At 39.7% G+C, this 13279-nt stretch overlaps 1 protein-coding gene across 1 annotated transcript; it reads left to right on the top strand.

Annotated features, from left to right (window-relative positions):
- The first annotated feature begins 10270 nt into the window (after positions 1-10270).
- On the top strand, positions 10271-12385 carry LOC132822768 (vesicular inhibitory amino acid transporter). Its single transcript, XM_060836084.1, has 2 exons — positions 10271-10645; positions 11198-12385. The coding sequence occupies exons 1-2, from the start codon at positions 10271-10273 to the stop codon at positions 12383-12385; spliced, it is 1563 nt and encodes a 520-aa protein (XP_060692067.1).
- Positions 12386-13279: the final 894 nt, after the last annotated feature.

Below are 13279 nucleotides of genomic sequence, written 5' to 3'. Positions count from 1 at the left end.
TCCGCAGAATGGGCTAATGTTGATTGACAGTCACAGTTAAAACTGTGTGAAGAGAAGAAAACATGCAATTTAAATTGACACAATGCAAGTAGGTATCACAATAAACTTAAGATTCGGCGTTAGGATCGTATTAAAACTAACCTCACTATTGACCAACTTTAGACTACCAAACTCTCAGCCTTGATTCTCATTACTTGTCTGGCTTTTGCAGACCAGCCTCTTTAAAAGTGATCATTTTGTCAGTTGCGGTTCTGAAATTAATGGTTTCTTGTTGTTTGTAAATGCAATAAGCTTGGGAGATGTGCTGGAGGAGGGGCAACGTCGCAAAATAGAAAGTCCACTAGTTATGAAGAATTTTACACATCGCGATAAAACTGGATGTGTCTTATGTAGTTAAAATGTAAATATTTTTAGTGGAAGCAGTTGTACTGTTTGACAAGTTCACCCATTGCACACCACAAAGGATTGTGGAACTACCTCTCAAAGCCTGAAACTGAGAATTAGTTTTCCTAACAGTTTTTAGCACGTACTTAGGCGAGGGGTTGCAACCCCGTGTGAAGGATGAAGGTTGACGGAGCCGTTTCTATCGCTTTCAGTCAGATTCTAAAGATGGTGATACCACCTGAAAAAAAAACATTTGGCTTCCAGTTACAGCGGATTAATGACAGGTAACGTCAAATTTACTTTAGCATAAAGCGATGTCTCAACAGTTTGGAGCGAGTTTAGTTCCTGGATAAATACAGCTATACCAGAATTTTGAGACAGAACGCATTCCAAAAGTGATGAATAATGCTTCCTGTTCAAGTTCCATTTCTTATTTCAATTCGTGTAGAATAAATCTCTCATCATAAAATATGCATTGTTCCTGCTGATTTTTTTAAAAAATTGTGATATATTTTTCTCATGTCTGCTACACCTCTGCAACATTGAGGATATTTTCTCCGTAAGGAACATTTCAAAGCAATTGATCCACTGAATTGTTACCAGCTAGATTCCTTGTAAGAATACCATTAGACTGTGTGGGGATAACAATTATAAAGCAAGTTAACAATAATCTGCAGTATTAAGAATTGTTATGTACCCGTGTGTACCAGTGCATGCATGAATGCGCCCCTTAAGAGAATTCAGCTTTTGTGGGATAAACTGAAATATAACTTAGGTCTGCTGGCTTGCATGTTTTAAACAGGTACAGTACTGATTTAAACCTGTGAACTAGTGCTATACAATCTATTATTTAATGGATTAGCCACCTAGAAGCATGATAATTCAAACAAATATAGTGCTCAAATATTTAGTGATGTTGTGTGCAAATGATGAATTTTTGCTCAACTTTCAACCTTATTAATTACTGAAACAGTATATGAAACACAAATCATTAACAATGTTGAACTGATTTCATTTAGAAAATTTATTTCTGCATTTTTAGTAAATGCTATTACTGAGTATTATTTTTGTATTTTCCATCAAATGGGGCACATCTATCACAATGACATCTTTCTTAATGTCAACAATGGGGCTAAATGAAGATCATCTAGGAGAAAGTGAGGACTGCAGATGCTGGATATCAGAGCTAAAAATGTGTTGCTGGAAAAGCGCAGCAGGTCAGGCAGCATCCAAGGAGCAGGAAAGTTGATGTTTCGGGCATGAGCCCTTCTTCAGGACTCTCCTGCTCCTTGGATGCTGCCTGATCTGCTGCGTTTTTCCAGCAACACATTTTCAGCTCTAAATGAAGATCATCCTACTTTATTAAGTATTAAAATACAATACTTGAACTATTTGTTGCAAAGAAGCATATGCAATTTGGGTGAGATGCTGGGGTGACAAGGTGATATAGCACATTGTCAGAAAAGAAGTGTGATTTACCATTGTTGTAATTGTGACAAACTAAGCGGGCTGTTTTCTTATTAGACAGGCAGCAGATTCACTGTTATCAGAGAAGGAGTGAAGATTATTAACATTTTGATTTTTGACTGTTGCAAAGAATTATTTGAATTTTGAAAAAGAACAGATCTTCATAAGTTCATTTTCTTCATGATTGAGTACATATTTGCCAGAAGTTTGGAAAAAGCTAATGATATGTCTATGAGGGTAGTATTTTTAAGGACTTATTAGATGTAACTATCATAAATACTAACACATTTTTAAACAATTAATCCAACTTGCAAATATAATATGAAATGGTACTTTGACTATTTTTATGCTTCCAGTATTTCATTTATCTGTAAATGAATGTGGAGTACAGCTTTAACATGCATGTAATGGTTGATCATAATGGTATTTTAAGAAACAGGGAATGTAGCGAGCACCTATGTACTCTTAGCAGGCCAATTACCATACAGCAGGGTTAATTATCAGTCGTAGCTAATCCTGAATCCTACACATTGGGGATTATACACAGCATTTTTGAAAATGAACCTACAAGTACTAGTACTCCACTGAAAATCTGCAATGAGCAAAGTTGAACATTAAATGAAACCTTTGTAACTTATACAAAAGTGACCCAAATGATTTTTTAAGGGAGTAACGTAATCAGGCATAGCCCATAAAGCACCCCACAGATATTTTGTTCCATTAGAGAGAGACAATTGTTTTTGTACAACTTGGAGGGCAACATTCCACAAGCACTGAGGGTCCATGGGGCTCCATGAACTATCATAATCAAACTGGGGTGTTGCTGGTTTGATTTTGCACTGCACTGTCATCATCAAGCCAAATTAACTAACTAAACCCACTTATGATATTCCCCTTCCCCCCACAACACTGCCCTTTGACGGAGGAAGGTAACCCCTGATTGTGCAAAGTAGTAGTTAAATCTGGATGGATCTCAGAAATACTGAATTCTAGAATATCTGTTTGGAGGGCCTGATTATGGATCTGGAAGACATTGGCCAATTTAATAAAGATCATCGAAATAAAGCATGATATCACTATAAAGTAAGGCAATGCAACCACAAAAGTTTATATAGTACCTTTAACATGATTTTAAAAAGATCCCAAATTGTTTTAGAGGAATGAATTAAACAATTCTTAATGCCGCATCACAGAAAGAAATTCTATGACATTTGAATAGATACTTAGATAAACAGATAGTTTTATGGAGCATCTACAAGTAGGAAATGGCAGTTGTAGTGATGAAGAGGCTTACTGTGACCAGGCGTTGGGAGGGGGTTTGTTGTGGAGGTCTAGAGTTTAAGATGGAACAATTAAAAGTTTGGATGGTCGAGACCAGAATTAAAAGAATGTTAACATTCAAGGGTGTCCTGTTTGAGGATATTACAAAGATAAAGAAAGTCAACGTCTTGAAGAAGTTGAAAGCATGGATGAGATTTTTAAAGTTGGGGTGTTGCTTAACATAGAGCAAATATAGACCACTTTTATGGGGTGCTGTGTGAACAGGACAAAATATTTAAGAATGCAATAAAAGGTTGTTGTTGCAAAGATATAAATATAAAAGTTCCTAAAGACACATAGAAATGTGAGCAAAGATATAATTTGAAAAAGTACAGAATGGCAAACACAATGGTTGGTAAATGACATTAACTATGTCCTGATAGAAGAGAGAATTTATTGATGAGAACACTTTCAATTAACAAAATCACAGTAACCTGAAGTTATAAAACTGTAACAGGATGGTGCAATGTTCAACAAATTGGTGCATACTTTAAACTTAAGCAAATGAGAAACATATCACAGATTTGTTCAAAGTGGTAAGTGGATTGAAAGTTAGAGGAGAGTACAGAACAATGTAAGTTATGTAAGTCTAGAACATATTTACAGGTTTTACCGAGTACATGAACTATATTAGTACAACACAAAAATTGACAAGTGCTTAATACGTTCTGTTCTCTTTACAGGATGTGAAGATAAAATGTTGGCCATGGTTGAAGTGCCCCACACAACAGTTATCATCCCAATTTGAAGCAGACACCACCAGAACTGCAAACATTACAAAACTGACAATAAATAATGTTGATTTCAAAAATTATCAGCACAGATACTGGGGGTGTTGGGGATACAAAGTTATGATGAGGAGTTCCTTAAATGAGATTGGAATATATGTGTGCATGCATGCATTTGTGTGTGTGTGTGTGTGTGTGTGTGTGTTGGGGGAGGGGTGGGGATGTAGGTGTGGGTTGAGGTGAAAGGTGCATGCTATGCCTTGGGGAAGCAGGGATAATCCTCACATATTGCACCTGGTTTGTGTTGAGTGAATAAATATAGTTAGCTTGATCTATCAGAAGAACAGTAGTGATTTAGTAGGTCAGCTGGAATTATTGCTTACTGAGACATAACATTATGTCATACATAATATAAAGTAACAAAATAAACCTGCTTTATTATAGTCTGCTATTAACAAATAAAAACACCTATATTGTTTGTCAATAGCTCAGTTTTAGCATCACATTATTAGTAATACATCTTTGCTTATGGAGAATTGGGATTGAAGCTCCCATATTATCATGAGTAATTGCAAGTTTAAACTTAATTGATTAGAAGAAAACTTGAAATATCTGTAACCTCACAGATGTACAATTCTTTCAAAAAAACATTTTGCTATACAATTGTTCATCCAAGTATCTCTTTCAACTTGAGATATGTCGATCAGCATGTAAACCAATGAAAATTCATAACAAAAGACCTAAAGAAATATGGCCAACAAGTCAATAAAACAAATAAACTGCTGATATACATTCAGTCTGTCATCATTCACTCAGTCAAAAATATTGAGAATGTCTAGATTTGAAAATCTGGAAAAATAATCAGATATAAAAGTTGACAACGTTGGTAACTCATTCCGTAGGTAGTAGCGGGGTGGTTGATTATCCCTGTAATTGTTGATGAATGAACTGACTTAATTTGAAGAAAGGCATTGGGAGTCATCACTAATGTGCTCACCATTACTTATCCCTCAACGAACATCACACGAAACAGGTTATTTGTCCTCAAAACAATACCATTTTCTGGTGTTTGGTATGCACAGACTGGCTGCTGTACTTCCTGTACTCAACAATGACTATACTTTGAAGATATTTCCTTGTCTGTAAATTACTTTGAGAAGCCAAGATGATTGTCAGAAATGCTATATATTACAAACCATTCATTCTTTTTACAACTTATCTATTGTCAACTTTTATTATGTTGTGCCCACTGTCTCGGTAAGTGCAGGCAACATTTATTTGTGTGTGCATCACCTGTGTTTACCGCAACTTCCATTCTGATGCATATATCTAAACTACTACACCATACTCTTACACTCCAGATTCACAGCTTCCACGTAGAATCATAGAGCGATAGAAATGTAAGCACAGAAACAAACCCATCAGTCCAACTCATCCATGCCAACCAGATGTCCCAACCCAATCTAGTCCCACCTGCCAGTACCTGGCCCATACCCCTCCAAACCCTTCATATTCACATACTCATCCAAAAGCCTTTTAAATGTTGCAATTGTACTAGCCTCCACCACTTCCTCTCACAGCTCATTCCATACATGTACCACCCTCTGTGTGAAAACGTTGACCCTTAGATCTCTTTCATATCTTTCACCTCTCACCCTAACCTATGCCCTATAGTTCCGGACTCCCCACCCCAGGGAAAAGACTTTGTCTATTTACCCTATCCATGCCCCTCATGATTTTATAAACCTCTATAAGGTCGCCCCTCAGCCTCCTATGCTCCAGGGGGAAACTACCCCAGCCTATTCAACCTCTCCCTATAGTTCGAATCCTCCAACCCTGGCAACATCCTTGTAAATCCTTTCTGAACCCTTTCAAGTTTCACAACATCCTTCTGATACGATGGACAACAGAATTGCACACAATTTTTCAATAGTGGCCTAACCAATGCTGCAACATGACCTCCCAACTCCTGTACTCAATATTCCGACCAATAAAGGATAGCATACCAAACAACTTCTTCACTATCCCATCTCCCTGCGACTCCATGTTCAAGGAGCTATGAATCTGCACTCACAGATAATCCCATTTCTTTCCCATTTCATTCTGTAATTGCAAAATTCTGCTAGATCTTATTATTGATATATAAAAAAACAAACATTCAAGCAAAAACCATGCCTTTTCTTACTATTGACCAACTTCAGCTTCTTTGTTGCTGAATCAGAGTAATGTTGCTCATATCTGAGTGAAACTTCCTTAAAACTCATATTTACATTTTTGGACTTTTTTTGTTTTTACTTATGAAATTTGGCTTTAACTGCTCAGGTTAGCATATTTGTTTTCCATTTTTAATTGCCCTTGACAAATCAAGGAGTCACATTTTTGGAATACCTGTGGTGTAGGCACACTCACAGCGCTACCTTTCCGCATCTGTTTGATACAACCCAGCACTCATAACAGAAAGCAGTTTAGAATCGACCTCAGTGCTAATGGTCTGAAGTCACATGAAGGGTAAGATTTTTTTTCTCTTTCTAACTGGTATTATTAAACAGGATGTGGATCACAATACTCCAGTAGCTTTATAGTCGCCATTATTGCTTAATTAATTAACTAATTAACTTTAAATCTTATCAGGTAGCATGATGCAATTTGAATTCATTCCTTCTCCGCATTATTCAGGTCTCTGGATTGCTAATGCAATGACAGCAGCAGGATCACATTACTCCGTTAAATTCAACTTAGTGTCATTCGAGTGACGGAGAGCGACATCACGTCCCACGAGTGAATTTTTAAAAATACAGTAATTGACTTCATGCCGATTAACCAAGAGAAGAATGTTTGTCCCACCGTGTAACCAACAGATATTTCTTTTCTAAACTACACAACAGTGGGATATTTCCAAGGATGTCATTTTAATGCAAACATGGAATAGTATAGAGTGAACATAAATCCTGCTTTCACTCGGAATCATTCAGATTTTATTTGTCTTCACGCTGCACTTCATCGGGTGTCAATTCGCAACTTGGTTGTCATAGCTACAGTTACTCGGTCCAGTAGTTTACTGCTTTTGGAAGCAAGCTCGCCAAAGTTTTTCTTACATTGTACCGATGCTTTCGAGTTAATGTGTTGAAAACCACTTTGTAACAATGATGCATTAAGTTACAGTTGCCATCCCATTCTGCACAGGCAGGTAAGTTAAAACTCACTGATATCAAACAAAAATGCTTAGTGTCAAGAAAAGTAGTTATTTTTCCATTACGAATGGCCCGTTGGTTTACCTACCTAACAATGGTCATCACACTGTCAAAAGTCGCTTATTTGATGCAAGGGTTTGTCTGATGTCACGTGGATTTGAAAGAACAGAAATAAACACTGAACCATTTTTCCGTGCCCAATAAAACTGTAATCTCAGAAGCTGCACGCTGCCTGATGACATTTGTAAATCAGGTAAGCTGCCCAGAAAGTATTCGTCTGAAACTTAGATTCTGGCAACAAGGGCGGAAATATTAATCTACCTTCACCCGGAGAGCAGTTTTCACAAATTAAAGTCTAGGATATAATCTGAAGACATTGAAATCTCTCTCGGTTTTAGGTCAGCTGGCTAACATTATTTATCTGCACAAAGCAACAACTTTTTTTTGCGGCATTTATATAATGAATAAATATCGCTTCTAAATGCTCGGGTTTGCAATAATAAAAAAAATACTCAGAGAAGCAATTTCAACGCTTTTGTTTTAACATCAACGTCAGAAAATAGACAGTATTGTTACACCAGACTGTATAGTCACAGTTTATTTACAGTTAAAACATGCAGTCTACGTAGACTAACTCCCAACCTTTGAAATACTATCAATTGACAATATACTACATCAATTCGAAATTTCTTAATGATTTTATATCTGAAAAACCCCGCGTTTGCGAAGAAAATTCTGTAGTTCACTTTCAATTAGTTACCCAGTTTTCTAGAGTATCCAAATATGTTTAATTCGGTCCTTGCAGTTCACTGCAAATCCGAAATAAGGCGATCACTCCTGATTGAAGGAATTCGCCACATCTGTGACGGACTTTTCCCCTCGCAAGTCAGTGTGTCCGTTTACAAATCCTTCTGTAATTTCACTTCACAGGGATTATCCGTTTACTGCCAACATTCAGTACAAAATTTTGAAAAACGTATCATTTTGAACCCTCCATATTGCAAATCCCTATCAAAAATAAACATCGACCCCACTGGACGGAGTTATTGTTCCTCCTCTGAGAAGATCTTGTGTCCTGCATTTGAAAGAAAATCAGATTTTAAGTAAAACGGAGAACGCAACTTTCTGGTCTCATCGGCCAGAACCGATTCACCCTCACATTATTCAATCGATTAGCAACAACAACAATAGACAGAAAACGTTTGCAAAAAGAGGGAAAACTCCGTAAATTATGTGAAAAGATAATAATTAAAAATAGAATGCATGTAAGCTGCATTTTGAAAACATGGCGATAAAGATCAAACAAATTTGCAGAAACCGGTCGTCATTCAGACATCAAACTGCATGAATTCAAATCGACTTTACATTAGTGGTTTGTGAAGATGCAACTATGACCATCCGGGTGCGGGGTAAGTTTGGCTCATTGTCAAATGTGTCCCAATAAACAAGATCCGTTTCACTCATTCCCGTACAATGCAAACAAATCCGCACTTAGTAACACGGGGGTTCCCTTGGCACAGAGAGTTGATCAGCTGCATCAAACTCACTGCGTCCAATTCAAGTCGGTCCCTGAGAGAAATGCAAGGAAACGGAAATGCTGTCGGTGGCTTAGAATGGCTTCCCACAGACCGAGTGCAAGTTAAAACCTTCAGATCAGTTCATCCGTTCTGAGAGCGAGTTCTAAAGTCTGCTTCATACAAAAGCAGATGTGACTGTGGCCTTCACAATTCCGATGACAACGGTGACTTGAAAATCTTAAACCAATGGACTATTGATTATTGAGAATTAAAGGGATAACCAGGTTTGGGTTTAAAGAGCTCATTTAAAGTTTTTTTTAATTTACAGGAAGATTTATGGTCACTATTTCAGGTTGAGAGCAGGAGGGGATATTTGCGTCTCCTAACTGTTATTAATTGTGAAAAAGCACAGTTTGGAAATGTACACTTTTTACAAAAACAACGCTTCGTATTTGCTGTCAGGGAAGACTGGCTCCAGGGGTTTGGTAATGTTAGTTTGTGGCAGCTATACTGTCCCCGCACTGGGGGAAAAATCTCTAATTTGCTAATCTCCCCTCGAAAACTACTTAATTTCAATACCCAGACTCTGCACATTGCTGCATTTCATTATTCACAGGTAAATATTGCAATTGGTGCCCTGACACACGATTTCAGAAACATCAGCCTGGGTTTGGAAACTAAATGGATCACCGCAATAATGTTTCGCCGGCAGCAAAAACGAATTCATTTCCGCATTTCGCGTTCCAGAAATGCGACATTCGGCTCACATCGATGTCAAGCTCTGGAGCGCCCGATCCAGAGATCCCATTTAGTCTCATTCCAATGGGAGTAAGGAATCTGGGAAGGAGCGTTTTAAAAGCTGACGCCTTGCAACTTCTGCTCCTCTCCATCGGAAGAGGAACAAGTTGGAGTCGCTTTAGTTCAGGAGCTGGGTGTCTTAGTCAACAATAGCCTCACTGGGTCATATGATGTACGTTTCAGAAATATATAGGAGATACCAGTTCACTGGGCACTTTTAATGCGTTGTACTTTACTGTTGTTGACGCAAATATTAATGGCAAGTTATCACAGAGCTTGCGATCTCTTTTTATGCAGAGAACTGAAGCAGTATTGTGAATAGGACGGGGAGGGGGGCGGGAAGTGGGGGGCGAGCGCTCCTCCCACCTGAATGCACCCAGCCTTTCTGGCTAATGGATGAACCTGTCGGCTTTGGAGACGTGGTTGGCAAAGCAATGGCTTGCGTTGTCAATTGTGTGACACGTCGCCTTTCATTCGTCCCCTAAAGCTCTCCACAGCAGAACTGGCATCATTCCGGCTGAAGGAAACCAACTGGGACCCAGGCGGCTCAGACTGGGGGGGGGGGGGGGGGAAATCTGCGCAGAGACAGAGAGCGAGAAAGCTCCGTCGCCTTTCCCTGGTTTGCTGCTTTCACGTTGCAGTGAGTGAGAGCGGGACAGGATGCGGCAGGCACGCTTATAGACTCCAACTCGAAAAGCTGTCATGATCCACGGGAACGCCTGCAAGGACAGGTACACTTTTAGTAAGAATTGGAGATAGCAGTTTGGGATCCCATACTCCTCTCCCCCCCTCCACAAAGCTCTGCCGTACACATCAAAATTGCTTCCTTTTCTGCAAGAGAGTGTCTCCCAAGAACCAAGCGGCGATGGCGACGCTTATAAAAAACAAGCTTTCAAATGTTGCTACTTCCGTATCGAACAAATCTCAGGCTAAAGTTAGCGGGGTGTTCGCCAGGATGGGCTTTCAAGCGGCGACTGACGAGGAAGCTGTCGGGTTTGCCCAGTGTGATGACCTGGACTATGAGCACCGTCAGGGTCTGCAGATGGACATTCTGAAGCCGGAAGAGGTGAGCGGAGAGGCAGAGCCAGCGGCTGAGGGCGACAGTCACTACCAGAGGGACGGGACTGGGCTGCCCCCTTCAACCTCCAAGGATGGACAGCCGTGTGTGGAATTAGCAGCTCAGGGGAAGCCCAAAATCACTGCATGGGAAGCGGGCTGGAATGTGACCAACGCCATCCAGGTAAAATAGACACCTTTCTCATTCATATAAATAAAAAAAAATCGAATACCTCATCTGAACTGTAGTGGCGAGCGGCTACTTTGGCTCTTAATTGATGATAAAATAAATACAAAGTTAAAGCGATACAGATTGCACGTGATCGCTTCATTGTCCTTTGGAAGAATAGAATTATGCGAATGTGACTCTTTAATTAATGACAGAGAATCTAACTTGAGCTTTCTAAAACAGTGCATGTTACTGCACCAGATACATAGCCTTGAAACAGAATGCAGAATAATGACCGCCATGGGAAAGTAACAATGTATTATTAGCTATTGAAGATTAATCATTTATTTTGAGCAACAATAACGCCTTGTATAATATGGAGTGCAGGCTGTCATAAAAGACATAATTAATGCAGCATTCATTGGATGTCCATATCATACTTAAACTGCAACGTATAATTTTCTACATGCCTTACTAATGCATCCTGTTCTGTAATGCTGTGCCCAGCTTCTTGTGAGAATTGATATTGATAAGGAATGTGTCCATATTGCACTGTCTGTCTTTCAGGGTATGTTCGTCCTGGGCCTCCCTTATGCTATCCTGCACGGAGGATATCTCGGACTGTTTTTAATCATTTTCGCTGCTGTTGTGTGTTGCTACACGGGAAAGATCTTGATTGCTTGCCTGTACGAGGAAAACGAAGACGGCGAGATGGTGAGAGTAAGGGACTCCTATGTAGATATTGCCAATGCCTGCTGTGCCCCTCGCTTTCCGAAGCTGGGCGGTAGGGTCGTGAATGTAGCCCAAATCATTGAGTTAATAATGACCTGCGTTTTGTATGTGGTTGTAAGCGGCAACCTTATGTATAACAGTTTCCCGAATCTGCCCGTCTCTCAAAAGTCATGGTCTATCGTGGCCACTGCGATATTATTACCTTGCGCGTTCCTGAGAAATCTCAAAGCGGTGTCCAAGTTCAGTTTGCTCTGTACTCTGGCACATTTTGTGATTAACATCTTAGTGATCGCCTACTGTCTGTCTCGAGCCCGGGACTGGGCCTGGGATAAAGTCAAATTCTACATTGATGTGAAAAAGTTCCCAATTTCCATCGGTATTATTGTCTTTAGCTACACTTCACAGATCTTCCTGCCATCGCTGGAGGGCAACATGAAAAGCCCCAAAGAATTCCACAGTATGATGAACTGGACTCATATTGCAGCGTGCATATTGAAGGGACTATTCGCCTTGGTGGCCTATCTAACCTGGGCAGATGAGACAAAAGAGGTGATCACAGACAATCTCCCCTCTACTATTAGGGCAGTGGTCAACGTTTTTCTCGTGGCCAAAGCTTTGCTCTCCTATCCGCTGCCATTTTTCGCAGCTGTTGAAGTCTTAGAGAAATCCTTTTTCCAGGAGGGCAGGATTGCAATGTTTACGAATTGTTATGGGGTAGATGGTAAACTCAAATCATGGGGCTTAGCTTTACGCTGCATACTAGTGGTCTTGACCTTGTTTATGGCCATGTATATCCCCCATTTCGCTCTGTTAATGGGCCTGACTGGGAGCCTAACGGGTGCTGGTCTCTGTTTTCTGCTCCCAAGTCTCTTCCACCTCAAAATTTTGTGGCGAAAATTGCAGTGGCACCACGTCTTTTTCGATGTCTCCATCTTTGTCATCGGTTCTATATGCAGTGTGTCCGGCTTCATCCATTCACTGGAGGGACTAATTGAGGCTTTCGCCTCCAACACAAGCGACTGAGAGCCATTTGGGGCACATCCCCACCCCGTCCCACCCCCACCCGCCCTCAGATCCACAAACCATTTCAGACAGGCGCCCGTTTTAATTTTGCACAGAACTCAAATTGTTACCTAAAACCGATCAAGTGCAGGAACTAAATCTACATTTAAATTCTGGCCGCATTGCGGCAGCTCATGCAATTATAATTCGGCGTCTTCTAAGTGGAGATGACAGGGCCAACCTTCAATAACACCTTGAAGTATTTTCAGAGTATTTCAAATATGCAGTATTGGCGGGGTTTGTTGTCACCAACTCGCATCCCAACATTATAAGGTTTCAACAACGAGGTCTCCAGGCAAGAGACTGGGAACGTCTGAAAATCCATGTTTATTATATGGAGAGGAATATTTGTGCTATCTAAGCGATTATTTCATGAACATGTGGAAATGTTTTAAACCGTCTGTGTGGTGTGGTAATACATGGCGGAATGTATAATGCGAAGTTTATCTTGAAGTATATATTGTGTAATATAAATATATATATACATATATGGCAAAATAAATGACAATATCTAATACATTTTGGTGGTGTTATTTCTAACGTTGAAGTCGGTGGAATTACAAGTATTTCAATCGGTGAATGATCATTGTGCAAAACAGATTGAATACAAATTGATTATGTTCTTTTGACGATTTTGAAGGATAATGGCGCTTGTGTTCTCCATGCTGACAGTGATACTTAAGGCACAAGCCACAGATTATTTGCATATGAATGCTCCACCTATAGGGTCCAGACTAAAACGACTTTAAGACTTTTATTTAAAAAGTAGCGAAAGCCCAAATATTTTAATTTCTGACGGTTAGGCAGGAAATCCATAGCAACATATTGCTGGATGAACAACACATATTAAATTAA

Source organism: Hemiscyllium ocellatum, chromosome 15 (genome assembly GCF_020745735.1).
Source record: "Hemiscyllium ocellatum isolate sHemOce1 chromosome 15, sHemOce1.pat.X.cur, whole genome shotgun sequence".
NCBI lineage: Eukaryota > Metazoa > Chordata > Chondrichthyes > Orectolobiformes > Hemiscylliidae > Hemiscyllium > Hemiscyllium ocellatum.
The sequence above is the reverse complement of the archived record's forward strand: the minus strand, read 5'-3'. Positions and strand labels throughout refer to the sequence as shown.